The 23,828-nt window shown below is 39.7% G+C and overlaps 2 protein-coding genes and 1 long non-coding RNA gene across 3 annotated transcripts in view; 1 reads left to right on the forward strand and 2 right to left on the reverse strand.

Annotated features, from left to right (window-relative positions):
* Positions 1-1,138: 1,138 nt before the first annotated feature.
* LOC126649784 (dolichyl-phosphate beta-glucosyltransferase-like) lies at positions 1,139-16,893 on the reverse strand. The gene is made up of 10 exons (XM_050334203.1): positions 16,774-16,893; positions 15,559-15,730; positions 14,678-14,724; positions 13,938-14,006; positions 12,626-12,718; positions 10,969-11,082; positions 9,626-9,685; positions 7,229-7,380; positions 3,887-3,972; positions 1,139-2,415 (listed from the first exon to the last, which is right to left on the reverse strand). The coding sequence occupies exons 1-10, from the start codon at positions 16,873-16,875 to the stop codon at positions 2,303-2,305; spliced, it is 1,008 nt and encodes a 335-aa protein (XP_050190160.1). The 5' UTR covers positions 16,876-16,893; the 3' UTR covers positions 1,139-2,302.
* Positions 16,894-18,134: 1,241 nt separating this feature from the next.
* Positions 18,135-20,202, forward strand: LOC126649786 (uncharacterized). Its single transcript, XR_007631171.1, has 3 exons — positions 18,135-18,647; positions 19,520-19,626; positions 19,987-20,202. It is a non-coding gene; the product is annotated as an uncharacterized LOC126649786 (long non-coding RNA).
* Positions 20,203-20,484: 282 nt separating this feature from the next.
* LOC126649785 (transcription factor SPT20 homolog) overlaps positions 20,485-23,828 on the reverse strand; it is a 30,100-nt gene continuing 26,756 nt past the window's right edge. The window contains 2 exon segments of the mRNA XM_050334204.1: positions 20,485-20,653; positions 22,390-22,495. Coding sequence (XP_050190161.1) covers positions 20,553-20,653; positions 22,390-22,495 — 207 coding nt within the window. The 3' untranslated portion in view covers positions 20,485-20,552.

Raw genomic sequence — 23,828 nt, forward strand, 5'->3', positions numbered from 1 at the left:
CACTGTAGCAGGTATCCCACAGCTGTCTATCTCTGCTCCCAAAGTACTTCTAGGAACAGTGAGGCAGTCAGTGCAGGTCAAGGACTACCCCTGGCAGTTTAGAAGCAGCAAGCCAGCTTTGAATGGCAGCTGAGAAGAGACATGTAGGCATACAAATGTGACCAGTGCCATGTCTGTCCACCTCAGAGTCAGAGAGCAGACTCTACAGACTATGGAGACACGTAGTGACCTTTATCCATGGCTCAAATCCACTGAAAGAATAAGAGAATTCCCTGCCAACAAGTTCTACCATCAAACTCCACAAAGCTCGTAGACTGTAAATACGGCCTTACTTCTACATCTCTAAGGTGGAAGGAATCAAGTAATTTGTTGGTGAGATATATGCACAGTTGCTAAAGGAGACTGCTCAATGAGAAGAGAGTTTATCTACAAAATGTTGAAAATGTTTGAAAAATGTGCGTAAAATATGTACAAATGGCCATAAAATAAACACAAGAAGTTCTACCTCAACATGTGGAAGAACTTCTTTACACTGAGGGTGGCAGAGCACTGGAACAGGCTGCCCAGGGAGGCCACCCAGTCTCTGGAGACATTCAAAAACCACCTGGACGCATTCCTGTATAATATGCTGTAGCTAACCCTGCACTGGCAGGGTCATTGGACCAGATGATCTCCAGAGGTTCCTTCCCGAGGTCCCTATCCTGTGATTCTGTGAAATTAATTTAAAAAATATAATAAATTTAGAACCCTCCTTCCAACCTCTGGCATACAATTCAAAAGCAGAATTTCTTTAGAGAGATCACCAGATGTTTACTTATCGTGCAAAAAATAATGCATGGCCTAAGCCTCATAATTTGAAAGAGGTGAGCTACTTTCATTAAAATTTTAAACATGTTCAATTCTAAGGTGAGATGTAAGGAAAATTTTGGGAATCTGCTTCTGAAAACTGGTGGGCAACTTCAATTATGAGCAGAGCTACTACTGTTCAGGCTTTGATCACAGAAATTCACTTTACAAAAACTGAGAAGTTCTTATTTTATTCTAGTAATGGCACTGAGGAGTTGTGATTGATTCTGCAGAAGTGACAGAGACGTATCTGGACAAGGCAAGAGAATAAAGCCTGCAAAATCAAACTAGATATAGTTGTTGAGAATTTATTCCAGCACTTCATAGAAAACTGAGGTAACCCTAACAGGAGCAAAACTCAAGTTCAATATTACAGAAAGAGTAAGAAAAATCACCAGTGAATTTATATGTGAAAGTACAACCATATACCATTCATTCGTTACCTCTGTTCAAATTTGAACATGTTTCTGAAAGACAGATTGGCTTAGATTGTTGGCAATCCACAAGTATTTTGAAAGCACAAATGAAACTATGTTACAGTACTGTAACACAGTATGACATTGCTATGAAAGACTCAAGGCCCCTCCCTCCCTCTCTGATCTCATTTGAAGCGTGAAAACATCAGATTGGCACTGGTAACACACAGCCCCCTCATGTATACTGGGTCTCATTTTAGCATGCTCTGGACTAGCTTTCCACACCCTCTTTACTTCAGACCTGTAGATGTTATGGACCCCTAGCCTTGAGCAGGCAGGAATAATGAGTACACACGAACAAAACACATTTATAAAAGACAACATTTTAAAACTAAATGTGCTTGCTCTTGGACCTTCTACAGTCTGTACATGATCTGTAAGTTTGATCTCAGGAAAACTATTTCAGCTTCAGACAAAAACATTTGGAATGTCAAGAGACTACTGAAGTCCTGAGAACAACCTTACGAACATCATTGCTGTAACTCAGTAAAATCCATTAATGTTTCCCGTAACACTGAATCTAAACATGCATTAGCACAAACCATGAATGATAATTCCAAATTGCAATATGGCCTAAAATTTCCAGATATCACAGAAACAAATGGGTGTGGTCATTCACAACACAACATTGCACAATGTACAATAGAGTGCCTGTTTTTAATATGTATATGGAAATTCCAAAAGTGTGATGAGACAAAAGCAGATATATTTATTTGAATTAATTTATAAGACATGTCAAAGTTACTATCTAATAAAATAAAAACCTGATTACCAGGTAAGAATATCTTTTCTTAAATGCTTTCTCTTTTCAAAATGTACAAATTCCCTGCTGGCAATTTTACAAAATACATATATGCTGCAAAAATGAAATACAGGAGGAGCAATGAAGAATTACCTCAGCTTTCATCACCACTTCACTTGATTGACACTGTTCTCATGTTCCATTAAGTATAATAATATATTTGGAAAATGTAAATAACCTAATTACATTTTCTTCTTTCAAGCTGCCAGGCACCAGTCATATATCGCAGTCGTATAAAAAGAAGATCCCTGCCCATCTGCAGCCAGCTCCAAAAGGGAACTAACTTAGAACCTGTGATTAATGAAGAAGAAAATCAGAAGGACATTGTTAGAAAAAAAATGAGCATTGACAAGACACACACTTAAGCAGTCTTGAAACTCTACATTCTCAGCACACTCAGCAATAACATTATTGCTTTATAATAATTTCACTATTCCATAGGTGGGAGACTAGTTTGCAAGCAGCACAGTAATTCCATTTTTGTGACAAGACGCACAGTATTCTCCATGGCAAGGCTTTATTCAAGTAAAGAGGAACCTGAACACCAATAATTAGGTAAATGATATTCTAGAAAAGAAAACCACCACCTTGTCTTACAGCAGTAATATGAACGTGCCAATTGTCAGGCAAGTAAGGAACCCACACCATGAAACCAAGCCTTCTTCCATATTTGCCAACATCTGAGATAGTGCAATGCACAAGTGGAACTGCACTAAAAGGAAGCATTTCTTTTCTAGCAAAGCTGGCTCAGGATGTTCTCTACTTGCACCCTTCATCATCACTGCAGTTCATTGTACTATCTGTTCTTCAGGAGTTGTGTTGAGGGGAAGAGATTCAATTAAGAATAGACAAAAACATGAGAAGGGTAAAAAAAAATGGAGGAACTGCCTTTGATGGGAGGGAAGTGAGCTGGAGCAAGCAGTACCTCTTAAGCTGGCTCTGCTATGATGAAATATGCATGGAGCTATACTTTCCAGTATACCCAGTGCCAGAGATCTCCCTACAGGTCTGAAAGAACATCACATCTTAACAAGAGATGGTGCCTTAGAGGAGGCCTAAATAGTAGAGAATTTTGGAAGGCAAGACACAGTGAAATGGAGTTGAATCAATAAGCGATGATGGTCAGACTTCCTGCACAGTGTTTTGTGGTGGAGCCCAGCTGGTTCTGGGCTCTCTGTGAGCTGAGCTAATGAAGATGGAACTCCTACACCTGGTAGAGGGTCAGTTACGGACAATAAGGACTGTAACACAGAATGGGTATCCTGTCAGGAATGCTGACCTATCTTGTTCGGACATGTGTGGCTATGTCCAATCATAAGTTGTTATGTTAGTGGTAAACCAATAGTGCATGTACATGTGTCACCTAGAACGGTATAAAATAACTACACTGTTGTAATAAAGTGAGCTGGTATCCTGAAGCCATGTCATGTACCACCCCAACACATACAGTGTTTTATAATTGCTCTATTTTTAATTAACACATTACAGCAAGAGGACATGCCAAAGTAGTGTTTTGTCCTAGCAGTATAACTACCTACTTTTGCCTCCAGTGGGAGTGCAGAGTTTCTCTCTCTTGTTACCCCTTCGCCTACTCTTCCTGTACCAAGCCACAGAGAAGGCTGGCAAAGAGGGGAAATTCAAAATATGTGTGGAAAAAAGGCTGTGTATTATCAAAACTGAGTAAAATACAGGCAGACCCTTGGATACTTCATTCTGGATTGACATGTAAGGAACCTTACAAGAATATAAACAATTTGCCTACCTTCTATTTCAGTCCAGTTGACAGCAACTTCTGCTATAGGTATTTTCAAGCGCTGGGCTATATAAAGAAGTTCCACATCAAACGCCCTGAAGAAGAACAGGTAATAGAAAATACAGTCACACTTATTTCCAGAAGAAAGACAGTGGCAATGTTAATGAAATCCCTTGCCTGATTTAATTGGTATCAAGTGCATAACTGAACTAATTTTTCAGTTATGCAGTTGATACCAGTGCTCTACAGATCAGATGCACATGGAAGGGAAATTTATATCCCTGACTGAACATCTCAGAACACAGACAATATACAATATTACAACAGTAACAACAACCCTTCACTGCATCCTGTTTTTGAAGTATAAGGTCATGCTGTGTTCAGACCACTGCTTGCTTTTCATTCTGGCCACTATCATGACTTAAACATTTTTAAAAAACATGAAGACCAAGCAGTCAAACATACAGCATCACTCCACATCTCTAGGAGTTTCATCAAAGGGGACAACAACCCGCTGCGGCTTTACACTTATCTGATGGTTTCTCCTTGTACTTTCTAAGTCAAGAAACTCAAGGCAGCGGCACAGAAGTGAGAAATGATCTAAGTTACTGTGCATAACAGAACCTGAACAACAGTTTTACTTTATCCAGTGACCATTTAAAGAACAACACAGAAATTGTGCCATTCGCTGGCACAATTTTTTGCAGGTTGTGCAGCAAAATGAACTGGGGAAGTGATCCTGCTCTGAGTCAGCTACCCTTTTCTGCTCACTTTGTCCAAAATATATACTCAATCTGTAATGCGCAGTTCTCTGCACAGAGGATTGTCTTGAGCATTTCATTCTTGAAACCGCATGCTCAAATGGGCCTTGTGGCCCTGAAGCTTTTAATGTTAGACAAGTAGTTTGGCAGCTTGTAATGCTCATGTAAAAATCAGCATATAAAACTGCCAGTAGCTACTATTGACAAGCGTGAATGCAAATCACAATGATGAAGATTCTGGTGACTTTCTTAGATTTCAGATTGCTAGGTTGTTTTTTTTTCCTCTCTGTAGTCTTCAAATGTCACTAGGGACATTCTTGTGGTATATACAGAACCTCTATGGCACAGTATCTAACCAGATGTGTTTAAAATAAAAGCTTTCCACTACTGGGATATTTCTGGTTCTTACATAATTACATACAAAAGAATCTAATGGCAGTTCTATGGGATGACTATTTGATACCCCTATATAATTTCCAACTGCAATTATCCCACTTCTTTGTACAACACTGACAATTCACTTAGGACTATCGTTTCCTTTAATTTACCCACTCTCCCCATATACCTATACCTCCCCATGTCCAGTTTATTTCCAGATCTTATACATATTAACTGGGAAAGGAACAGTACTCTGTTTTGTGCACTGACAAGTTATCTTCCAGTTACATGTGTGAAATGACTGACTAGCTGTGAAGCTGGTAAATAACTTTTGAGTCCTTCTTGTAGTTTGTTTTTTTTTTCTTCAGCAGTGGATTTCTCTCCTCTAAGAGGGTTTCAGTTTCCACAAAACTAGCCAAAGCTTTTGATCTTGAAATCTCTACTGTTCTGTTAGATTTGGTTTAAATTAGTCAATAAATATGAAAATGAAGGCAGGGAAACACAGAGTCTGTTGATGGACAGATGAAGATAAAAACAGGCAATATATTTCCTGTTTTAGCGGAAAATTAAACCAAACTAAAAAACCCAAAGCAACTCTTGTTGGTTTAGGCAAATTTGTGACTTGGAATTATCTGAAGAGCTTCTTTATTGGAAGAATTTGAGTTATTCTTTCCTTGACAAACAAAACAAACGTTCTTCATCACTAACCAATATATTTTTGATAAATAAAACGTACAGGGGATTAGTTTTTGGATTACTGTAAATAACAGAGCTAGAATAGAAGGCCAATTTTATAACAGTACATACAAGGCACAATGGATCAAGATATGAAGATCTGGTGTGTTACACATCAACAATATAATTACTACAAAATAAGTTAGCAATATCCTTTTTCATTGCCTCTATTCCCAGACAATGGGGTACAGCACAATTATTTAATTATTTTACTCTTTCATTCCTTTGGTGTTAGACAATTGAAGCAGTAGAAGAAAGTTTATTAAGATTTTTTTCTGTATAAAACACTTTATTTAACCAGTAAGCGCAATCACAATTAGAATCTTCAGTTTAAAAAAGAATAAAATTTAAGATTGCATTTTTACAGTTTAGACTGATTATCCTCATTATTTCTTACAGTTTTCTTCTTGAAGACCTTAATTTATTAAAGTGAAGTTAAAGAGGAAAATTTTGGGATGCGCACTTCTGGACCTCACGTATGTGTTTAACCACGTATTTAGAAAATTCCTCTATGTGAAATTTACAGAATGTTACAGATCGAGTTTGGGTTTGGAGGTAGCAGCACAAATCATACTTCTGCCTCAGCTATAGTCTCCTTTACAGCAATAAGCGAACCACTCCGGTAGAAAAGTGATTTTCTGAACATTGACTGCTCACAGTTACAGATTCCGTACAACAGAAGGTCTGTGTTTCACACTTGTGGGCCCAAACACTACCTTTGCAATTTCATTCTGGAGGAGCAGTGTAGCTCAACTATCACTGCCAAACCTCAACTTAAAGCTAGATGTATTGAAATTGACTAGGTACGGTACTGTAGGGTTGCATACATTTTTGTACAGGAACACTGTTCAGTAATTCTGTTCCCTGTCAGCAAGCAGTAGCCCACAAGAGATTTTCTTGAATGAAGACAACAGTTTGAAAATATTTGATTATACTTAATTAAACTATCCTTTCTGGAAACTACAGCACTTGTGGGCAAACAGTGTTTTAGTCCCATAACAGTACTCATGACTGTATCACTCTCAAAAGGGAACTGTTTTAGCTAAATTACAACAAAAGGAGTTCTAAAGTAATTCAAAGACTATGAATCATCTTCTATTGTCTCAGATTAATAATATCTACCAGTAGTCCTCTCATCAAATATTTTAGCAAGAAAATAAGTAAAGAATAAGCATTTGCTTTCACTTTCAGTCTTGAGCAATCACAAACATCAGATATTGATTCTAGGTAAAATGTTTTGTTTAAGTAGTACTGAATTGTAAGAAACATAGAATTTCTAGCACTTACTAGGATATTTGAATATGAACAAGAAATCTAAGCTGCCATGCAAGCAGTACTATAACTGGTTAAACTGCGCAACTAGGATTTATACACAGACACGACATGCTTCATAGTAGCTGCAATACTAAATACTTTTTCAAAACTACGTTCAATTATTAAAAAAAAAATCAACAACAACAAAAAAGGAACAATTTACCAGCGTTCTATATGAAGAGTTGAGAAAGTCCGCAAGGCAGCTTCTCTGGTTAGAAGTTTAAATCCGCACTGTGTGTCCCTGATCTCTTTGACACAGAGAAACCAAACAAGGAAGTGGAACCCATACATAAGAAGAGTTCGAAAGTAAGAGCGCTGTGGACAAAAGGAAGTAAGTTAGATGGTTTTATTTAAGTGATGAGTGAAGTGGTTGAATAGAGCTGTCTTACAGGACAGTAATCCTGTTTTGTGACAGCTTTCAAAGTTTGTAAACTGTTTTTGGTTTGCACTGGAACAAAAATAGAACCTATCAATTGTTACAGTAAAACAAGGAGAAAGACTTGCCAGTCAAGCACCCTCTAGGATAGAAGTCCAAGTTCCTTTTTTTTGCTTTCCCTGATTCACAGCAGCTTTTCACTTGGAATAATGCTTTATTAAGTAAAGCAGGAACCTGGACTTCAAACAACGAGTGGGACAGCCACAGTATCTTCTGTATTATTCTTTGGGAATTCCCCAAGGAAAAGTACAGTGAAGAAGGAAGAGGATGGCATGTTACACGCTCTACTCCACTGGACACTTATAAGCTATTTTTCCCCTCTGTCTAGTCCTCTTGTTTTTCTAAAAATTGATTGCACAGATGCAACAAATTCAGAAGTTACCAGGACAGATAATGGACAATAAGCCATAAGGACTCCATAAAGTGCTCTTGTTAAGAATACACATTTAAACTAAACAGATTCCAGCTGCTAATCCATCATGAAAACTGAAGGGTTTTTTTTATTAAAAAATCCAAATAGGAGCATCTCGTTATTTGCCACCCACTTCTTTCATTCAAGACTGAACGATCTCCAGAGCTTGCACACACCATGTTAAGGCACTTAAGAGAATGCAGCTGCAGAATCCACCTTTTTGCACCACACAATGGACCAAGTAAAAACCAAATATAAAGTAAAGGTTACTGTGCAAGATAATATTTAATTTTATATTTCCAGCAATGTTACACAGTCATCTCTTTTGTTCTTTTGCTTTCACAGATATATTTTATGGTCCTGGTAAATGTTCTCCTAGCCTACTCTTTGGTTACACTTTTGTTCTTGATGAAATAATCACACAGATAAGTTTCTCCATGGACTCCAGAGGCTGGAGTCTGGATTTGCAGAGGTCGCTCTTAGTCTTTTATCCAAGACAGTTTCTAAACAACTAGAGCTCTGATCTACAAATCACTTCTGAACTCACTGCTGGTCTTAAGCTCAATTTAAGTGATTGTATTTTCTTCCCACTGTAGGAGACTTTCTGTTCCAGACTAGGGACAGCTGGATGACAAAACGAAATGGGCTACATATTTTAAACAAATCAGTACTACCTAACCAGTTGGCGATTCCTTCACTAAAGTCAGAAATACAGGGAGAAATAGGAAGAAAAGGATGGACGCATCCTAAAAATTGTACTTCTGTTTTAAAAGCTAAAAGTCCTATTCCACTTCCTCTCCCCATGTAGCAAGACCTTCAAAGATGAAAAAAAATATGAATGCACTGAAGAAAGTTTATTGACACTCAGCACCTGACCATTTAATGAAGCATTTTTTCTGGGCTCAAATTTCTTAGCATTACCAGCGTAACTTGTTTGGAACTTTTGTAACTATTTTAGTAGTTGTAGATATATTTTAGAATTATTTCCAGTATTAAACATCAGTACAAACAAAGCTTACTCTTGAAAACATTCAACATGAGGAGCACATCAAATGATGCTGAAAAAAAGAGCCCAGCAATGTGTCTATTGCAATAGAAGTCCCAAATCTGTACTTCGTCAACTACTCTCTGCCAAGACACCAGAAAACCAGATGCAAGATAAGGTCGTTTACCTATGCATCACTCTTTATTCCACAAGAGCCACACATAGAACAGTACTGTCTGTGTGTTCAAAGTCAAAAATTTTACAGTGAGTAATACAGAAAAATTACATCACTTTCCCATGAATTGAGATACTCTTCAGTTGGCTGCTAAGCATCATTAACTCACTTTAAACAGGTTTCAAGATCTGCAGGTCAAGGTCTTGCACTGGAAGGGAATCACTAATAATGAACTCATCAGTTTCCTTCCACCCTAGCCCCAGTACTGGTTACTAGTTACAAATTTTGTCAGGGTTTAAAAGCTCTGCTCGTGACATGCTCTCAACTCAAAAAATTAAATCTGTAAATTGGAACACTAACTGACACCAGTACAAAGTGCCTGAAATATCCTCTCTATATGACAGAGAACATCCAACACTTACAACAATATTTTCCTCATTTTTAGCTTCCATTCTTTTACAAATATTGATTATTTAATTGCAAAATCTGTAGAGCAGAAACAAATAATGGAAGTATTTGGTTTATAGTATGCAGCAGGAAATTGAAACAAACCTTTGCTACTGAATCCTTCTCCAGATGAGCTCTAGAACCACAGGAAATAGCCATCTGGTTCTGTACAGGAATATAAAATAAAGAGTTATTATTTAAACTAGTATTTTCAGAATCAGTGGAATCTTGTGTTGAGAACCATGTAATAAAAAACCTTAAAAACAGTATATTTTTCTGCTTCCTCTAGCTGCACTTTTTCTACTGCTAAATTCTGAGCCTAAATCAGTTTTTTCTACAGTTAACAGATAATCTAAAGTTTATTACAATTTGCATATAGTGCATAGGAATTGCTTCAATTTATTCAGGTTTGGTTTAGCTTACATTGTTTACTGTACGCATACAGTTTATGTGCTTAATAACACAGATAAGCATGCAGCATTCCTAGGAACTGAATGTTTTCCTTAAATATTGTGCAATAGAAGGGTAACAGAATAAAGTACTTGTTGCACTGATGTACCTTCAAACAAATAAAATGCCATGGTGTTAGCCAAAAATATAACCTCAAATTAAATCAAGGCGATGAAAACAAAAGGTTTAGCATTATTCTCATGCTACTATTTCTCAGATGAAATCTCTCAAATATACTATATTTGAGAGTGTGGGCCTGATGCTGGAGAAGCAGCTGCCCTGACAGCAAAGACCATCAGGTTCACACTGGTGCCTGTTAGCTCCTGCACTTGTGCTTCTGCACTCACAAGACCATGACCCTTTCCACAGGCACATCCCTTGCAGCGCTGGCTGGAAGGCTGCATATCACTTCTGGCCTTTGGGAAACTAGCTACAAGTGCCTCACTCACCTGTGTTTAAGCAGAAAATAAATCTCAGTTCTTTCAAGTCAAGCTCCCAAAAGAGAATGACTATGCAGGGAGGTGTTCTTGTTCCACAGGTTTTTGAACTTTTATTTACAATAAAAGCTCTTCCAAATACTGTCATTTAACCAAGGACCCTGAGAAAAGAAAACCTCTCTAAAAGAGTGTGAAATTAAGATGCATCCTAAAGATATATAGGATGACATCAGATAAAATGGAAATACAAAACAGTTAACAAAGAAAACTAAGTAGGCAACACATGGTATTTATATAGAACAGAACAGCTTCAAAGAAGTTAAAAGAAGGATAAAGAAAACATTCTGTACTGCACCGAAGTAGGCACAGTGGATGCAAAGGATGTTAAGAACTCTGTGGAAGCTCTTTCTGACAGCCCATTCTTGAGGCTTCTAAGTTTACATGTAGGTCTTTAGACTTAACATCTTCAACTGGATCTCAAAAAACTCAAGTTGAAGAGAATTACAAAGATCAATCTCTGTGCATGTGTATTAAACTAAAACCATGAGAATTTATACTCACAGGCCATGGCTGGAGATTTTTTAGTCCTTCTTCTACTTTTTCAATATCTGCAAATTTTGTAGCTCCATCTGCATCAGCCATAAGAATTTTCTTCCCCCGAGAACTAAACACACCCTGCAACGAAAACAGTCCATAAAAATCAACACTTTTGAAATCACTAGTTGTCATAAACTAGATGCAAAAGATCCAAAAACCTAATTATAGTAACAAGAACAGTGATATCTCACAGATTCAACACAACAAGTGAGTCTTAATATTCTGCTACTAACAACAATATAACAATTTATATTATAATAACATCTAGAGACTTCACACACTGCATGGTGTCCCACAGTGACAGACAGTGCGTGAACACAAAAGGCTAACAGTCCCTCTGAAGAGAAGGTTGCAAAATAAAAGCTTTACAAACCAAAACCTGAAAGTCAACAATTTGCTACAGTCAGCTGCAGAGGGGAGTACAAGAAGCAGTGATTAGCAGCTGCCACTGCACTGGATGGCTTTTCTTTGTCATTTGAGCTATGGAAAGGAGGATGCAGTGCTAGTTTTTCTCAACACTGTTTCAAGAGAACTCAAGAGCTATTTCTCAAAACGAATTTAAGATTCAGTTTTAAGTTACAGTATCACTGCAAAACATTTGTGATGCACAGGTTTCACAGCCTGTTTTGCCATATTCTTGGTCAGACAAATTTCACCATTTTTGAAGAGGTCCAGATAGGAAAACAGTTAGCAGTGGGTTTGACTGAAGTACTGTCGCAACCAAGTATGTGGTGAGTTTGGAAAACCCTGTCAAGGAAATATTGTATACACATCCACTGTACACTCTGCACTGCAAGAGTGTATCACACAGAGAATTTTCTCCTTCTCTTGAAATAACTTCAGAAGTATATAGCTTACAAAAGTTCCATATGTCCTAATATAATGTTCTCTCCATTTTTTATATTTATTCATTGAAAAAAAAGAATTGACATATTAGAGCTTAAAATACAGATAAAGATAAGTCAGTGGTAACCCACGGACTTACAGTGGTAACCCAACCTTTTTCATAAAAGTAATCTCAGGAAAAAATATTCCTTCTAAATGTGTAACAACTATTTTATTTTTAGGACATGACGATTTCAGGATAATGTTTATGTGAAAGCATGAATTGTGCTGTTTCTGCTATCGAGTCTGGGTGATAACAGTGGGTTTCAGTAAACACAAAATTTGCTGGATGAGAATGATTCTTCATAAGCCATTTTAAAAAACACATCTATGACCTGGAGAGCAAAGTTTGCAAATTTGGCTCTATTTTGTCTACAAAACCTTAACTTTTATCTATAACAGTCTGGTTGTGTGGTTTTTTTGGTTGGTTTTTATAAACACAAGCCTATTTCCAAGTGGAACTAGCATCAATATGAAATCAAAGTATTTTTTTCCCTTTAAAATCTCATATAAAAATTTGTCTTTACTACTGATCTTCCTGGCAAGAAAATACTGTTTACAAGATCTCAAATAAACTTATTTTGAAAAACAGTTTTTGCTTTAATTTATAGAATCTGTACGCAGTTTTCTCATAATCATTTTGTTAATGCATTGAATTCAAACTGTCAATCAGCACAGCCCCATCTTCTACATATTTGGCAGTTCAAACAGAGAAGGAGATCAAAGTATGAATTACCATCCTGACTGCTCCTCCTTTCCCTCGATTTTTTACCAAAGAAAGCACTCGCACTTTGTCGCTTCCATATTTCTTGCAGTACTCCATTGCAACCTGATAGACACACAAAAAACCAGCATAAAGCAAACCCAGGAATCAAGGTAGAAGTTTACATTTGCTCACCCTTTAAAAGAAAATAAATTAACAGCACAGAGCTATAACCACTTCAGTCGGCACAAACACATTGCCAGTGTTCGCTGGAGTCTGTTCGGAAAAATAAAAACCAGTTCACAGTCAAAACAAGAAGACTGAAGAAACTAGTCATGTTCAAAAGAACAGGATACTCCAAACACCATCCTCCCACCTCCAAAAAACTCAATCCTAATTTAACTTATACTACTACAGACTTTTCATATTAACACCAGTAGTTAATAAAAGAAATAAAATTTTCTATTACAGACACTTATTTATCACTTGTTTTGCTGCTATTTGTGGTTTTAAACAAAAATTCACATTGATCTAAAATCCCACTCACACTGCAAGGATTTGCAGCTTTTGTTCCATGCTGTGAGGAAGAGAAAGCATGAGTTTTCTCCTCTTAATTTTTTCTAGGTTGTCTTGAGTCCTTGTAAGTTCAGAGGCCAAAACAGCCATTGTATGCTCAGCTAAAGGAGATGCCAGAAGGAACGTACAGTAGTCAAAAATTGAGCAATCCTTAATGGACAAGCTTAAGGAAAGTAAATCAAAAAGCAGCATGCATTTTAGTAGCTATCTCAAACATCTTCCAAGCAGTAGAAAAAAAAGGCCTCAAGTTAGTGAGCCTTCCTTTCCAGTGATGTATATCAAAGTCAAACCAGAAGAATACAGAAGTATTTTGAAAATAGTATTACTGGCACAGGGATTTTTAAATAAACAGTGCCATGAAGGGTGTGAGGAAGAACTATGTCAGATGTTCTGTCAACCACAGTATGAACTGGGACTTTTTAGCTTCCCCAAGTTCATATTCACATCATCACTATGTATATACAGAGTATTTCATAAGAAATTTCTCCATGTTAGGATTAGAATTCTGAGAATCTCAGTTGCAGGAAAATAGCTGTCACAGTCACCAATCAAGAAAAGTAGAATTTGAAAAGGAATTATATGTGTGTTCATATGCATATGTGACATCCATGACAGACATAGAACAACGACAGAAAGCATTCAGAAATATGAACTTCAGTTGTCAACTATTTTAAGTACTAAAATATAAATACAAAAGACTGTATATTCCACAAATGTAGTAAAAACCCCACACCCCTGATTGCATGGGAAGACACTTTGTTTTTCTTACCTTTGTAGTTTGATCTTTACTACCATCATTAACCACTATCACTTCATAAGTGAATGAAGGATCTCGTTTCTTGAAAATAAGAACAGAAATAATACATTTAACCCAATTTCTTAAGTAAGCAGTGGGTCTTGCAAACATTATTCTTTTCTCCCTAGCAGGTTTTAAATCATTCATGGTTGCCAACAGACAGTAGTATGATATAGTAAATTTGTTCACATGGCATAATTAAAGAATTTTGCCACATCTGATGAACATACCATTACACTGGGTTGTCATGCTACCATCCAGAACTGAAAAATCAATTCACTCGTAAAAGATGAACGTTCAGAATATCATCACTGTTAAGAAAACCCAAACAGAACAACATCCACAAACTTTCACAATGGGCTTCTTACCCAGAGAACAAATAAAAATGAAGAACAGGTACTTAAGAAACTTGTTGGAACAAACTACGGTTTATTTAGAAAGTTAAATGTATGGCTAATTCTTAGCTTTGTCTTGGAAAGGTAACATTCACATGAAGCTTTTTTCATCCCATAGCAATATATTAAAGTTTTACTTAATTTAAAAATACCTTTTGGCACTTGATCTAAAATAACTGATAAGAGACCAAAGTGTTACTTCTAAGTGGCCAAGTATTAGTGTTTAATGTACACCAACATAACAAAGTGACTAGATCACTGACTTATTATACATAATACACCAAAGCATAAAGAACATTGAATGAAAAAAGAAAATACCTGTCTTTTTTCTAGATAATCCATAGCTTCATCCATCATAAGAGGTACTAGAGAAAAAGTGGAGGAGGTCAGGTTAGTAGATTATAACAGGCAAAGCATCAAAAGCACTTGCACAAGCGAGCTGAGAACAACCACAAAGCAAAGCTGAGCAAATCAATTCTTTCATACAACACTACCTTCACCAAACAAGCTTAGCAGCTGCAACTCTAAGTGCTGTCCTTTCTGAATGCAAAGAGAACACTGAAGAAAATCATATACATGATAAAAGACAGGATAAAAACATTTCTTCTGAGGAACCAACTTTTCACTTTGAAATTTATAATTCTCTATACAAGATTAAAAGAAAAAGAAATCATTCTTCATGACTGACCCTGAAACCCAGCACTGACTTTATTTATTTAAGCAAGCTGACAGCTTGTGTACTACCAGGTTTGATTATTTCTATCACATCTGAAAGCCTTCCCTCAGCATCAGGTACTCATATCTATTGCCAAGTCAAACACGAACGTGTGAGATCATCCTTTTTTCTGCTCATCTGAAGCTGCTGCTGTGGGAAGCTCTCAAATCAGTTTTAAAAGTCTTTTTTTTACTTCTTGCCTTGTAGCATTTACAGGGGCAATGAACAACCATTCTTCTGGGGTTCATTAAAATGGAGAGGATTCTTACAAGTGCCCCATGCTATTTTTTAGCAGCAGAAATCAAGTTACACAATGCCTTAATTTTGAAATTCAATGTACTTGGACTGTTTTCTGGAAACTGTGTCCAGAATCTGATACATAATCTGGCCTGCCAGAATCTATCCCAAACATAACTGACCTCTGCATTATTACAGTAACAACAGACAGATTTTCTTCTTTTCCTCAAAACAAGAAAAATCTTACACCGGTCTTCCTCATTGTATGAAGGCACAACAACAGAGAGTTCCCTTGTAGGGGGATCATGTATACTTGGTACAGGTTCTTTCCTGCCTTCAGCACTTATGAAGAATTTCTCTTCTTCGTGTCGGTGAAGGGTTGGCATTTTTTTGGCAGTTACATGAGCAATTGCACAAATCTGTGGTGAAAAAGAAGTAAGAAAAACTGTTGAGCATTCTATTAGAAATTGACCTAGCTCTTGAATATGCTACAAAGGGCAACCAACTGTATTTCAATAATGAGGTAGGACTTCATCCCCTGACTGAATTGCAGAAGATCAAAATCCTCTCATGCCGTTTGGTTACTCCTAGTCTGACCACTGTCAGCATCATTGGCTTATTGCTATTTTCGACTGCAAAGCATGCAGATGCCTCCAAAGTCGTGGTCCAAGCTCCCACTGCCCCTTCTCCAAGTAATCGCAAGCACACAAGCCGGCGCTGCTCCTGATTCCACCCCGTGCCACTGCAATCAATGGCATGGCTCATGACCAGCCAGCCCCATATGCTTGCAAAACAGAGGCTCTGATGGCCTTATGAAAGGCTAAAATAAAACCATGGAACTCGGGGTTTGAAGCACTAAGTTTGGTGACACCACAGACAGAATCACAGAATCAATTAGGTTGGAAAAGACCTCTGAGATCACCAAGTCCAACATCGACACCGAACACCACCATGTTAATCAGACCACGGCACTCAGTGCCACGTCCATTCTTTCCCTAAACACCTCCAGGGACGGTGGCTCCACCACCTCCCCGGGCAGGAGGCATACGTGGCACTGCGGACAGGCAGCAGAATTCCGCCTTGCAGGGTGTCCAACTTCTGCAACTTGCCGGCTATTTCAGCCACGCAGAGGCACGGCGACTTCCCAAATGGTCACCGCGAACGGGCGTTACCAGGACATTTCCCAAGGAGTCTTTATCCCCTCCGCAGGTCCCCGGACGCCTTGCCCGCACCAAGCCCCGCACCAGCGCAGCCCCGCCGGCTGCTGCCCGCACGGATCCCGGTGCCACCCGCGCTGCCTCCGGCCTGGGCCCTGCCCAGGCCCCGGGACCCCCCGGCAGAGCCGGGACCCGCGGGTATCCCTCCCGCTCCGCACCGCGGGGCCGGGCACGGGGCGGCCCCGCGCACCGCCCTCGCCACGCAGCCCCCCGGGCCCGCCGTGACCGCGGCGGGCGGCTCTCACCAGGACGAGGAGGAGGGCGGCGAGGGCCACCAGCGCCGCCGCGACCGCGGGCAGGGACAGGGGCAGGGACAGGGACAGGGACAGGGGCGGCGGCAGCGCCATCGCCCGCGGCGGCGCGCGGAGCCCGCTCGCGCGGCGACAGCGAGGCGGAAGCGGCCCCGCCGGGAGCCGCTGCCGCCGGGAGCCGCCGGCGCCCCCCCGCGGCCGGGCCCCGCCAGCGCCGCCGCCCGCACCGCCGCCGCCAGAGCCGGTCCGCCCGCAGAGCCCGCCGGGCGCGCCCGCCGCCAGGGGGCGCTACAGCCGGGGCGGCGCCGGTGCTGGCAGGGCGGCCGCGTCAGGGTGAGCGCCTGGCCGGGCTGCCGCGGTCCCGCCCGCCCCGCTCCGAGGGTCCCACCCGATCGCGGTAGCGCCGCCCGGCCCCCCCTCTCCCCCCCTCCTCCGCGGCACCGCGAGCGCGAGACGAGCGGGCTCGGCGCGGCTCCCGGGATGGGGTCGGTGCTGAGGGGGCTGCGTGGCCCCGACGTGTGCGGGGGGACTGAGCGAGCGAGGGGAGTCCAGCCGAGAAAAGGCCCGGCAAAGCGCGGAGCTCGGTGTGGGGTGTGGCCCGGAGCTACCTGGTGTTACAGAATCGCGGAGTATCCCGAGTTGGATCCACAGGAATCACCGAGTCCAAGTCTTGGCACACTACGTGTGACGTCTCACATCTGAGAGCCTTGTCCAAACCTTCTGGGACTCTGTCAGGCTTGGTGCTGTGACCACTTCCCTGGGAAGCCTCTTCCAGCACCCAGCCACCCTCTGGGTGAAGAACCTTGTCCTGATATCCACCCTAAACCTCCCCTGACACAGCTGATAGCATTACAAGGAGGTGTAAAATTGCCCCCCTCTGTAGGGCATTCAGTGGCTTCCCATTTATAACTTCTCGTTTTAGAATAGTAAAATGGATTGGGTCAGAGGGAATCTTCAGAGATCATTTCATTCCAACCCCGCTGCCATAGGCAGGGATACCTTCCAGTAGACCAAGTTGCTCAGAGCCCCATCTAACCTGTCTTAAATGCATGAAGCAAGTGCTTTTACATGAATTGGAAGAGAACAGGCCTTGTGCTGGGCTTCAGAAAACCCAGGAGCCAACAGGAGCTAATTCTTGCTTGCCATTATGTTTGTGATATCTCTATGTTAGTTTGCATTTGGAAAACTTGCTCTTCCCATTTATCTTTGCTTTTTCCTCCAAAAGCACTATTTTAACAAAATGTGAATTCTTTAAGTATTAACAACAGTTTTATAAAAAGTGGGGATTTTTATATTAATAATCCCTGCTTAAAATACACAAACATTGTTAGTATGTAATTAATGAGTGTTAATTATTTCTCACCTGAAGCATATTTTATAATTTTATATTTTCTCAAAGATTCTAAGAAAAACTGTAGCATTTAAAATTGTTTTATACCATTCTGTCCATCTGAATGCGGTCCTTGAACTAACAGGTATTTCAGACAGTTACAAAATTATGCATCGTGCATTTCTTGAAAACCATTTTACACCCTTCTGTCAGTAAACAATTCTTATGATTTATAACTAATATAATTGATGTGAAAGCTAGTAGTTTTTGTTAGGTATATGTGCAGGCAGGTTCTTTTTAAGGAGGAGGATTTTGGAACTGAATGTAGGAAAAAAATCTTAGATCAGAGTTTCCTCATCTTCCTGTAACCATATTGCTAAGCAGCTTTGCCAGGCGTCTTGATTCTTAAATTATTTGTTGTGGGTTAGTGCTTGCTTATCTTTTTTTGCTATCTCTTGCCTACTCAAGAGCTTGCATGTGAACTTCTCTTTCTGTTTGTTTTAGAACTCTTAAACCACTGGAATATTACAGGTTTTTGGTGAGTAAAACGAGATGCCTGTATATCAGGTTATAACAGTGAACTTAATGACTTGCTAATTGGTTTTCTTGGTTCTTGCTTTGAAACAAGGAAGAGAAAGGGTTTTTATTTACTGTTTCAGCAAGCATGAAAGAGAATGCATGGTACAGTAATATACTTTAATACTGTTTTCGGTCCTGATCCTGGGCTGATGTGCACAGTGTAATTACTCAGATCTGCTCCTCTCTGGGTATGTGCAGCAGAATTTAGGTGGTTGTGGAATCTTGTCTCTGTCTAAGGTCGGCAGCATCAAGGCATATGCTGAACAGCACAAAACTGATGCCCAAGCATCTTGGGAGGGACACTGAGTCCTGGCTTCTGCTGCGTTCTGAGCTTGGTGTGCAACTGCCTCGAGCAGAGGCAAAATGAGCCAGCAATGTGCCCTTGCTGCAAAGCAGCCAATGTTCTCCTGGGCTCCATTAGGCACAGCATTGCCAGCAGGTCAAGGGAGGTGATCCTGCTCCCTGCTCAGCACTGGTGAGGCCACACCTGGAGTATTGTGTCCGATGCCAGGCAGTCTATACAAATACCTACATTCAAATGTCAGTTTAGTGGCATTTTCCTGCAATACATGGATGTCACAAATCCAGGAAACTTCAGGCATAAATCTGTGTTTTCAACAGACATATACATTTGGTTATGTGGAATCTCCCATTTTTTGACTTTTTAATTTTTTTAAATTGGTTCTCTTTAGTAAGAAAACAGGTAAGCCTGGGCACTAAATCCATCTACAAGTATTTTTTAAGACAATAAAAATTAATGTTATGTGTACTTTACAGTAATGGTAATGGAGCAATATGTACAAACATGTCTGCATGCCTTTCTTTCACAAGCACATTACTCATTGTTGATCCTACTGCTGAGGAAGATGATTTAGCAACTGGAACAGTAACCACTGTCACTGATGAAGAAGGCAGACTATGTTCTGTCCATAAACCAGGTACTTCCAAATTTATTACAAAGAAACCTATGGAGATGACAACGTTTAGGTCAAGAAAAGACTATGTACCTGCTTTCTTTTGTAAGATTTGGGTGCTTTATAGTAATGGAGCATCTGCTCAATTAAATTACTTGCTCTTGAAATTAGTTTTTAAGATGGTGGCATCACTGAAATTCAAAAAATCGTCACAGCTTGACCTGCATACAGCAAAGGACAGATTTTGAGCATATTTCCTGTTGCAGCTCTGATTTGTTTCCACTGTCTTTGCCTGAGGCTGGAGCTGGGAAAGTTGCATGCTCCCCAGGTGAAAAGTGTTGATCATGAGAAGTAGAAAATCAAATTGTTCCCTTTAATTTTTAGGTGGAAGTCTTCTTACAGAAGCCAAGCTTCAGGACTGTATCACCAGAGCAATTACAAGACACAAAGAAGTAAAGAAGGTGATTGACAAAGTAATAAGTATAATGCCCGAGTGAACAAAAGGAGAGATCTTTTAAAAAATGGATTTGTAAAAATGTATTTGTTACAGTGTTCACAAACCTTTTATACTAAATAAACAAATACCAATACAACCTTTACAAAGTTCATTTTTTCTAAAATATTTTTCACCCTTATTCTATGTACAGCGCTTTTGCGTGGTAAAAAATACAAGTTAAAACATTCTGTTAAAAAATTAAGTGACGTAAGGAAACCAGATCCTAGCTGCTTTATAGGTGAAATTGCTACGTTCTGTAGGTTTGGCTTCCAAAATCAGTTCATTTTTTTTTAGTGTAATGTCAAAAGTTAATTTTCCCATCAGTAATAAAAAGCACTATTTTAACTTTAAGCTTTCTCGTTATTAATCTGAAAAAAATCCCCTTTGAAGAATTTGGGTTTTGGGGGGAGCCATGTCTCATGATTTTGGAGGGGCTGGTGTGCCTCTTGTCCCTTTACTTTTTGAGTGGCTGCCTGAATGCTGTTGATGGTGCAGGTGAGCTGCTTGTGCTGCTGCCGCTGCCATAGCCATTTGATGCTGCAAGAATCGCAACTGCTGCCATGAAGGAGAAGGGGGAGAAAAAGCTTGTTAGTGTTGACTATAAAGCTTTCATGTCAGGAAGAATGAGAGGAAGGTGGGGGGGAGGGGGAAGGTAGAAAAATGAGGAAACACCAGGTTGACAGAAGAAACACATCATGTACTGGGGCAATGGGTAGAGTCAAGCAGCACCAGTGGCACAGAAGCCGAGAGAATGCTTAACATTTATGTGTATGTGCCCACCTTTGTTTCTTTGCCCTTTCCCTCCATTGCAATAACTGCAGTAACTCAGCAACTTCTGTGAATGTTTGTGTTACATAGTACATTTTTAACATAATACCTTCTCAGTGTAAGCATTGCTTGTAATTTCTGTATATATTACAAAGAGGGGACTGTGTGCTGAAAAAATATTAAAATATTTTCATAAAGCATCTGGATGACAGAGGGGTAAAAGGAATGCTTTGCAGAGCTGTTGCTTCCATGTACTGACTGTAGCAGTGCTACCTTTGAACTTGCAGGTGCTTACATTCACGCCAGTTTAAAATCTATTGGCACCTGGCACAGCTGATTTAGATACGTGCCACAAGCACCCCTTGAATGTTTGAAAATCAGGAAGGTGGGTGGCTTAAATGAATGAAAATAAATTCAGTGCTCCAAGCTAAGACAACCACAGATAATAAACCTTGCATGATAGTTTGCTAAATTCATGTTTGTTTGTTTGTAAGCTGTGAGACCATAGTGACATTAGTTAAAGAAGTCAAAAGGGCAAGATTTTTGATTTTGCAGCCACAAATTGTATTTTTAGTTTGTTGGTTTGGTTTTTTGTGGTGGGTTTTTTTTGTTTTTAGTTTGGTTTGGGGTTTTTGTTTTGTTGGGTTTGTTGTTTGTTTTTGGAGGGGTTTGTGTTTTGTTTTTTGCTTGTTTTGTTTTTTTCAAACACAGAGTGAAGTTGCTGGATTACTTGTAGCTGTTGCAGCTGCAAGGCTTGTTGTTGCTGTTGCAGGGCAGAAGAGAGCTGGAGTCTCTGCTGAGGAAGGCTTTGCCCAGGTCTGTTCAAGGCAGAGCCAAGCTGAGACAACACTGAGAAGGGAGAATGGGAAAGCAGGCAGGTCAAAGAGGTCAGGCTGAGTTTGTCAGGGTTGAGGAAGGAAGACATGGGAATACAGTGTAACATAGGAATACAGGAAAGGGGGATCAATAGAATTAGTTTCAGAATTAAATTGGAAATAGTGCAGAATAAGGTATACATGATATACATACTCTGTTATTTAGAACATAAATAACATAAACTTCATTAGCTAATGAAGTGCTTGTGGAGACACAAAGAGGTTTCTCACACTGGATGTTAAGCACAGAGTTAAAGAAATATTCCTCAATGAAGTCTGGCATGGAAGTTGCCTGCATTTTCTTTTTGTATTAAGTGTAGCTTATTTTCACCTGATACAATCAACTGAACTTAACTGCCAAACAGAGAAGTGTGTGCATTAAAAGTCCAGTATTTCTCACGTAATTCACAAGCTAATAATCAGTAAATTTGCAACTGGACTTGTCTATCTCACATTGGCCTTTTTAGCCATCAGCGCGCTTGTAGCAAGCGTGGGTAGAGCCCTTCTCAAATCTTCGTTCATGAAGCCTAGCCATGATGAATCAGTAAATTGTTCTAACATATGACTTCTTTATGACCAAACTTCATTTCAGTGTGAATTTATCAATATACACACTTAACTACAAAAGGAAGCTCAGCAAGCACATACCTGTGGCTTGAGGCTGCATAAAATTCCCTACTCCAGTCAGGTTAATTACAGCAGCTTGTTGGGCAGATAATGCCTGATCTTGATTGGATGGACCTTGGTCAGACTCCTAGCAAAAATGAAAAGCTTGATCCTTATTACCAAACTTTGGTATCAATGAATAAGCAAACAACGTGTGAAGGCAAGCTTTTGAAGTGCCATTTGAAAACATTTAATGCTATGTCATCCAGTGCATGTAGATACAAGCTATAATGCAATCACTACAAGTAGGACAGATGCTGAATGCCCCAAAACAACTTTGTTCTGGCAGAAATGGCATCGCACCTGTTAACCTACAGAAGTCGCATGTAGTTGTCAACTTCCCTGCAGTCTAGTAGAGACCGCATTTTATGGCTGAAATCTTATGACTGTTTCCTGTCCCACTCCCAGCCCTGAGTCTTCAGGTGACCCTGAAACCATCCATGTGCAAAGGTCCTAATCAATCAAAGTGTGCAAAGCCCAACACTTTACTTTCCCATGTTCATATTGTGCCACACACTCCTTAATTTCATAAAAAAATACAAACCCTGCTTTTAAAATTATATTTTCAGAACAGAGTAGTTCTCAAATAATCACTCAAATGGAGTAAGTGGAGTCTGACAGTATCTCCTCAAGTCAAAGGGTGCTGAATTATGACCTCTCCTAGAACTTACATTATGCATTGATTTATAACATAGGGAAATAAAGCATTATATTCACAATCCAAGCAAACTGCATGGCTTATCAGTCAGATAAAGAGCTGGTGTACTCCAGGAGCTGTGATGCTTCTTTAGCATAACCATATGATATAATGCCCCTAAGATCTAAGTAAACCAGACCAAAAGATTGCACATCAAGAAGACATCACCACCTCAATGATGACTAAGACTTACAGAGTCAGAACCACCCTGTGGGGAAAACCATAAGAAGGAGATGAGAATGTATATATTGTGTTGGTAGCCAAGAAAACTGTTGGTCTTTTTGGGCTTAGTTTCTTTCCACTAAGCACTGTGAGCACCGTGTCCTTATGAAAGGTGAGTGATCTACTGTTTATAATAGCTCATTTTAGGTAATGACCCCCTAGTCTTCCTCTATGATGCACAGTAAGAGAGAAGTGCCTTAGGGCAATTTAGCCAACACAGAGATTGATTTCCTCCAGAAGAACTTTCTGCCACAAGAAGGACTAAGCTTACATCAGCCTTGTCGTAAATGCCCTTGATGTTCTATGTCTAGACAATGACAGGATGAGTTAGCATGAATTTTTTTACAGTAATTCAACTAGTAACTGACATTCAGACATTTGGATGCTGTGAACAAATCTGCAAGTTTCCCATTAAACTGTCCCACATTCCAGAACAAGGCCTGTGACACAGGAGACTAAACATCATAAAACATTTGAGAAAGGCATCTTGTTTATGAAAGGT

This window comes from Myiozetetes cayanensis, unplaced genomic scaffold, assembly GCF_022539395.1.
Source record: "Myiozetetes cayanensis isolate MyiCay16 unplaced genomic scaffold, myiCay2020 scf5-8, whole genome shotgun sequence".
NCBI lineage: Eukaryota > Metazoa > Chordata > Aves > Passeriformes > Tyrannidae > Myiozetetes > Myiozetetes cayanensis.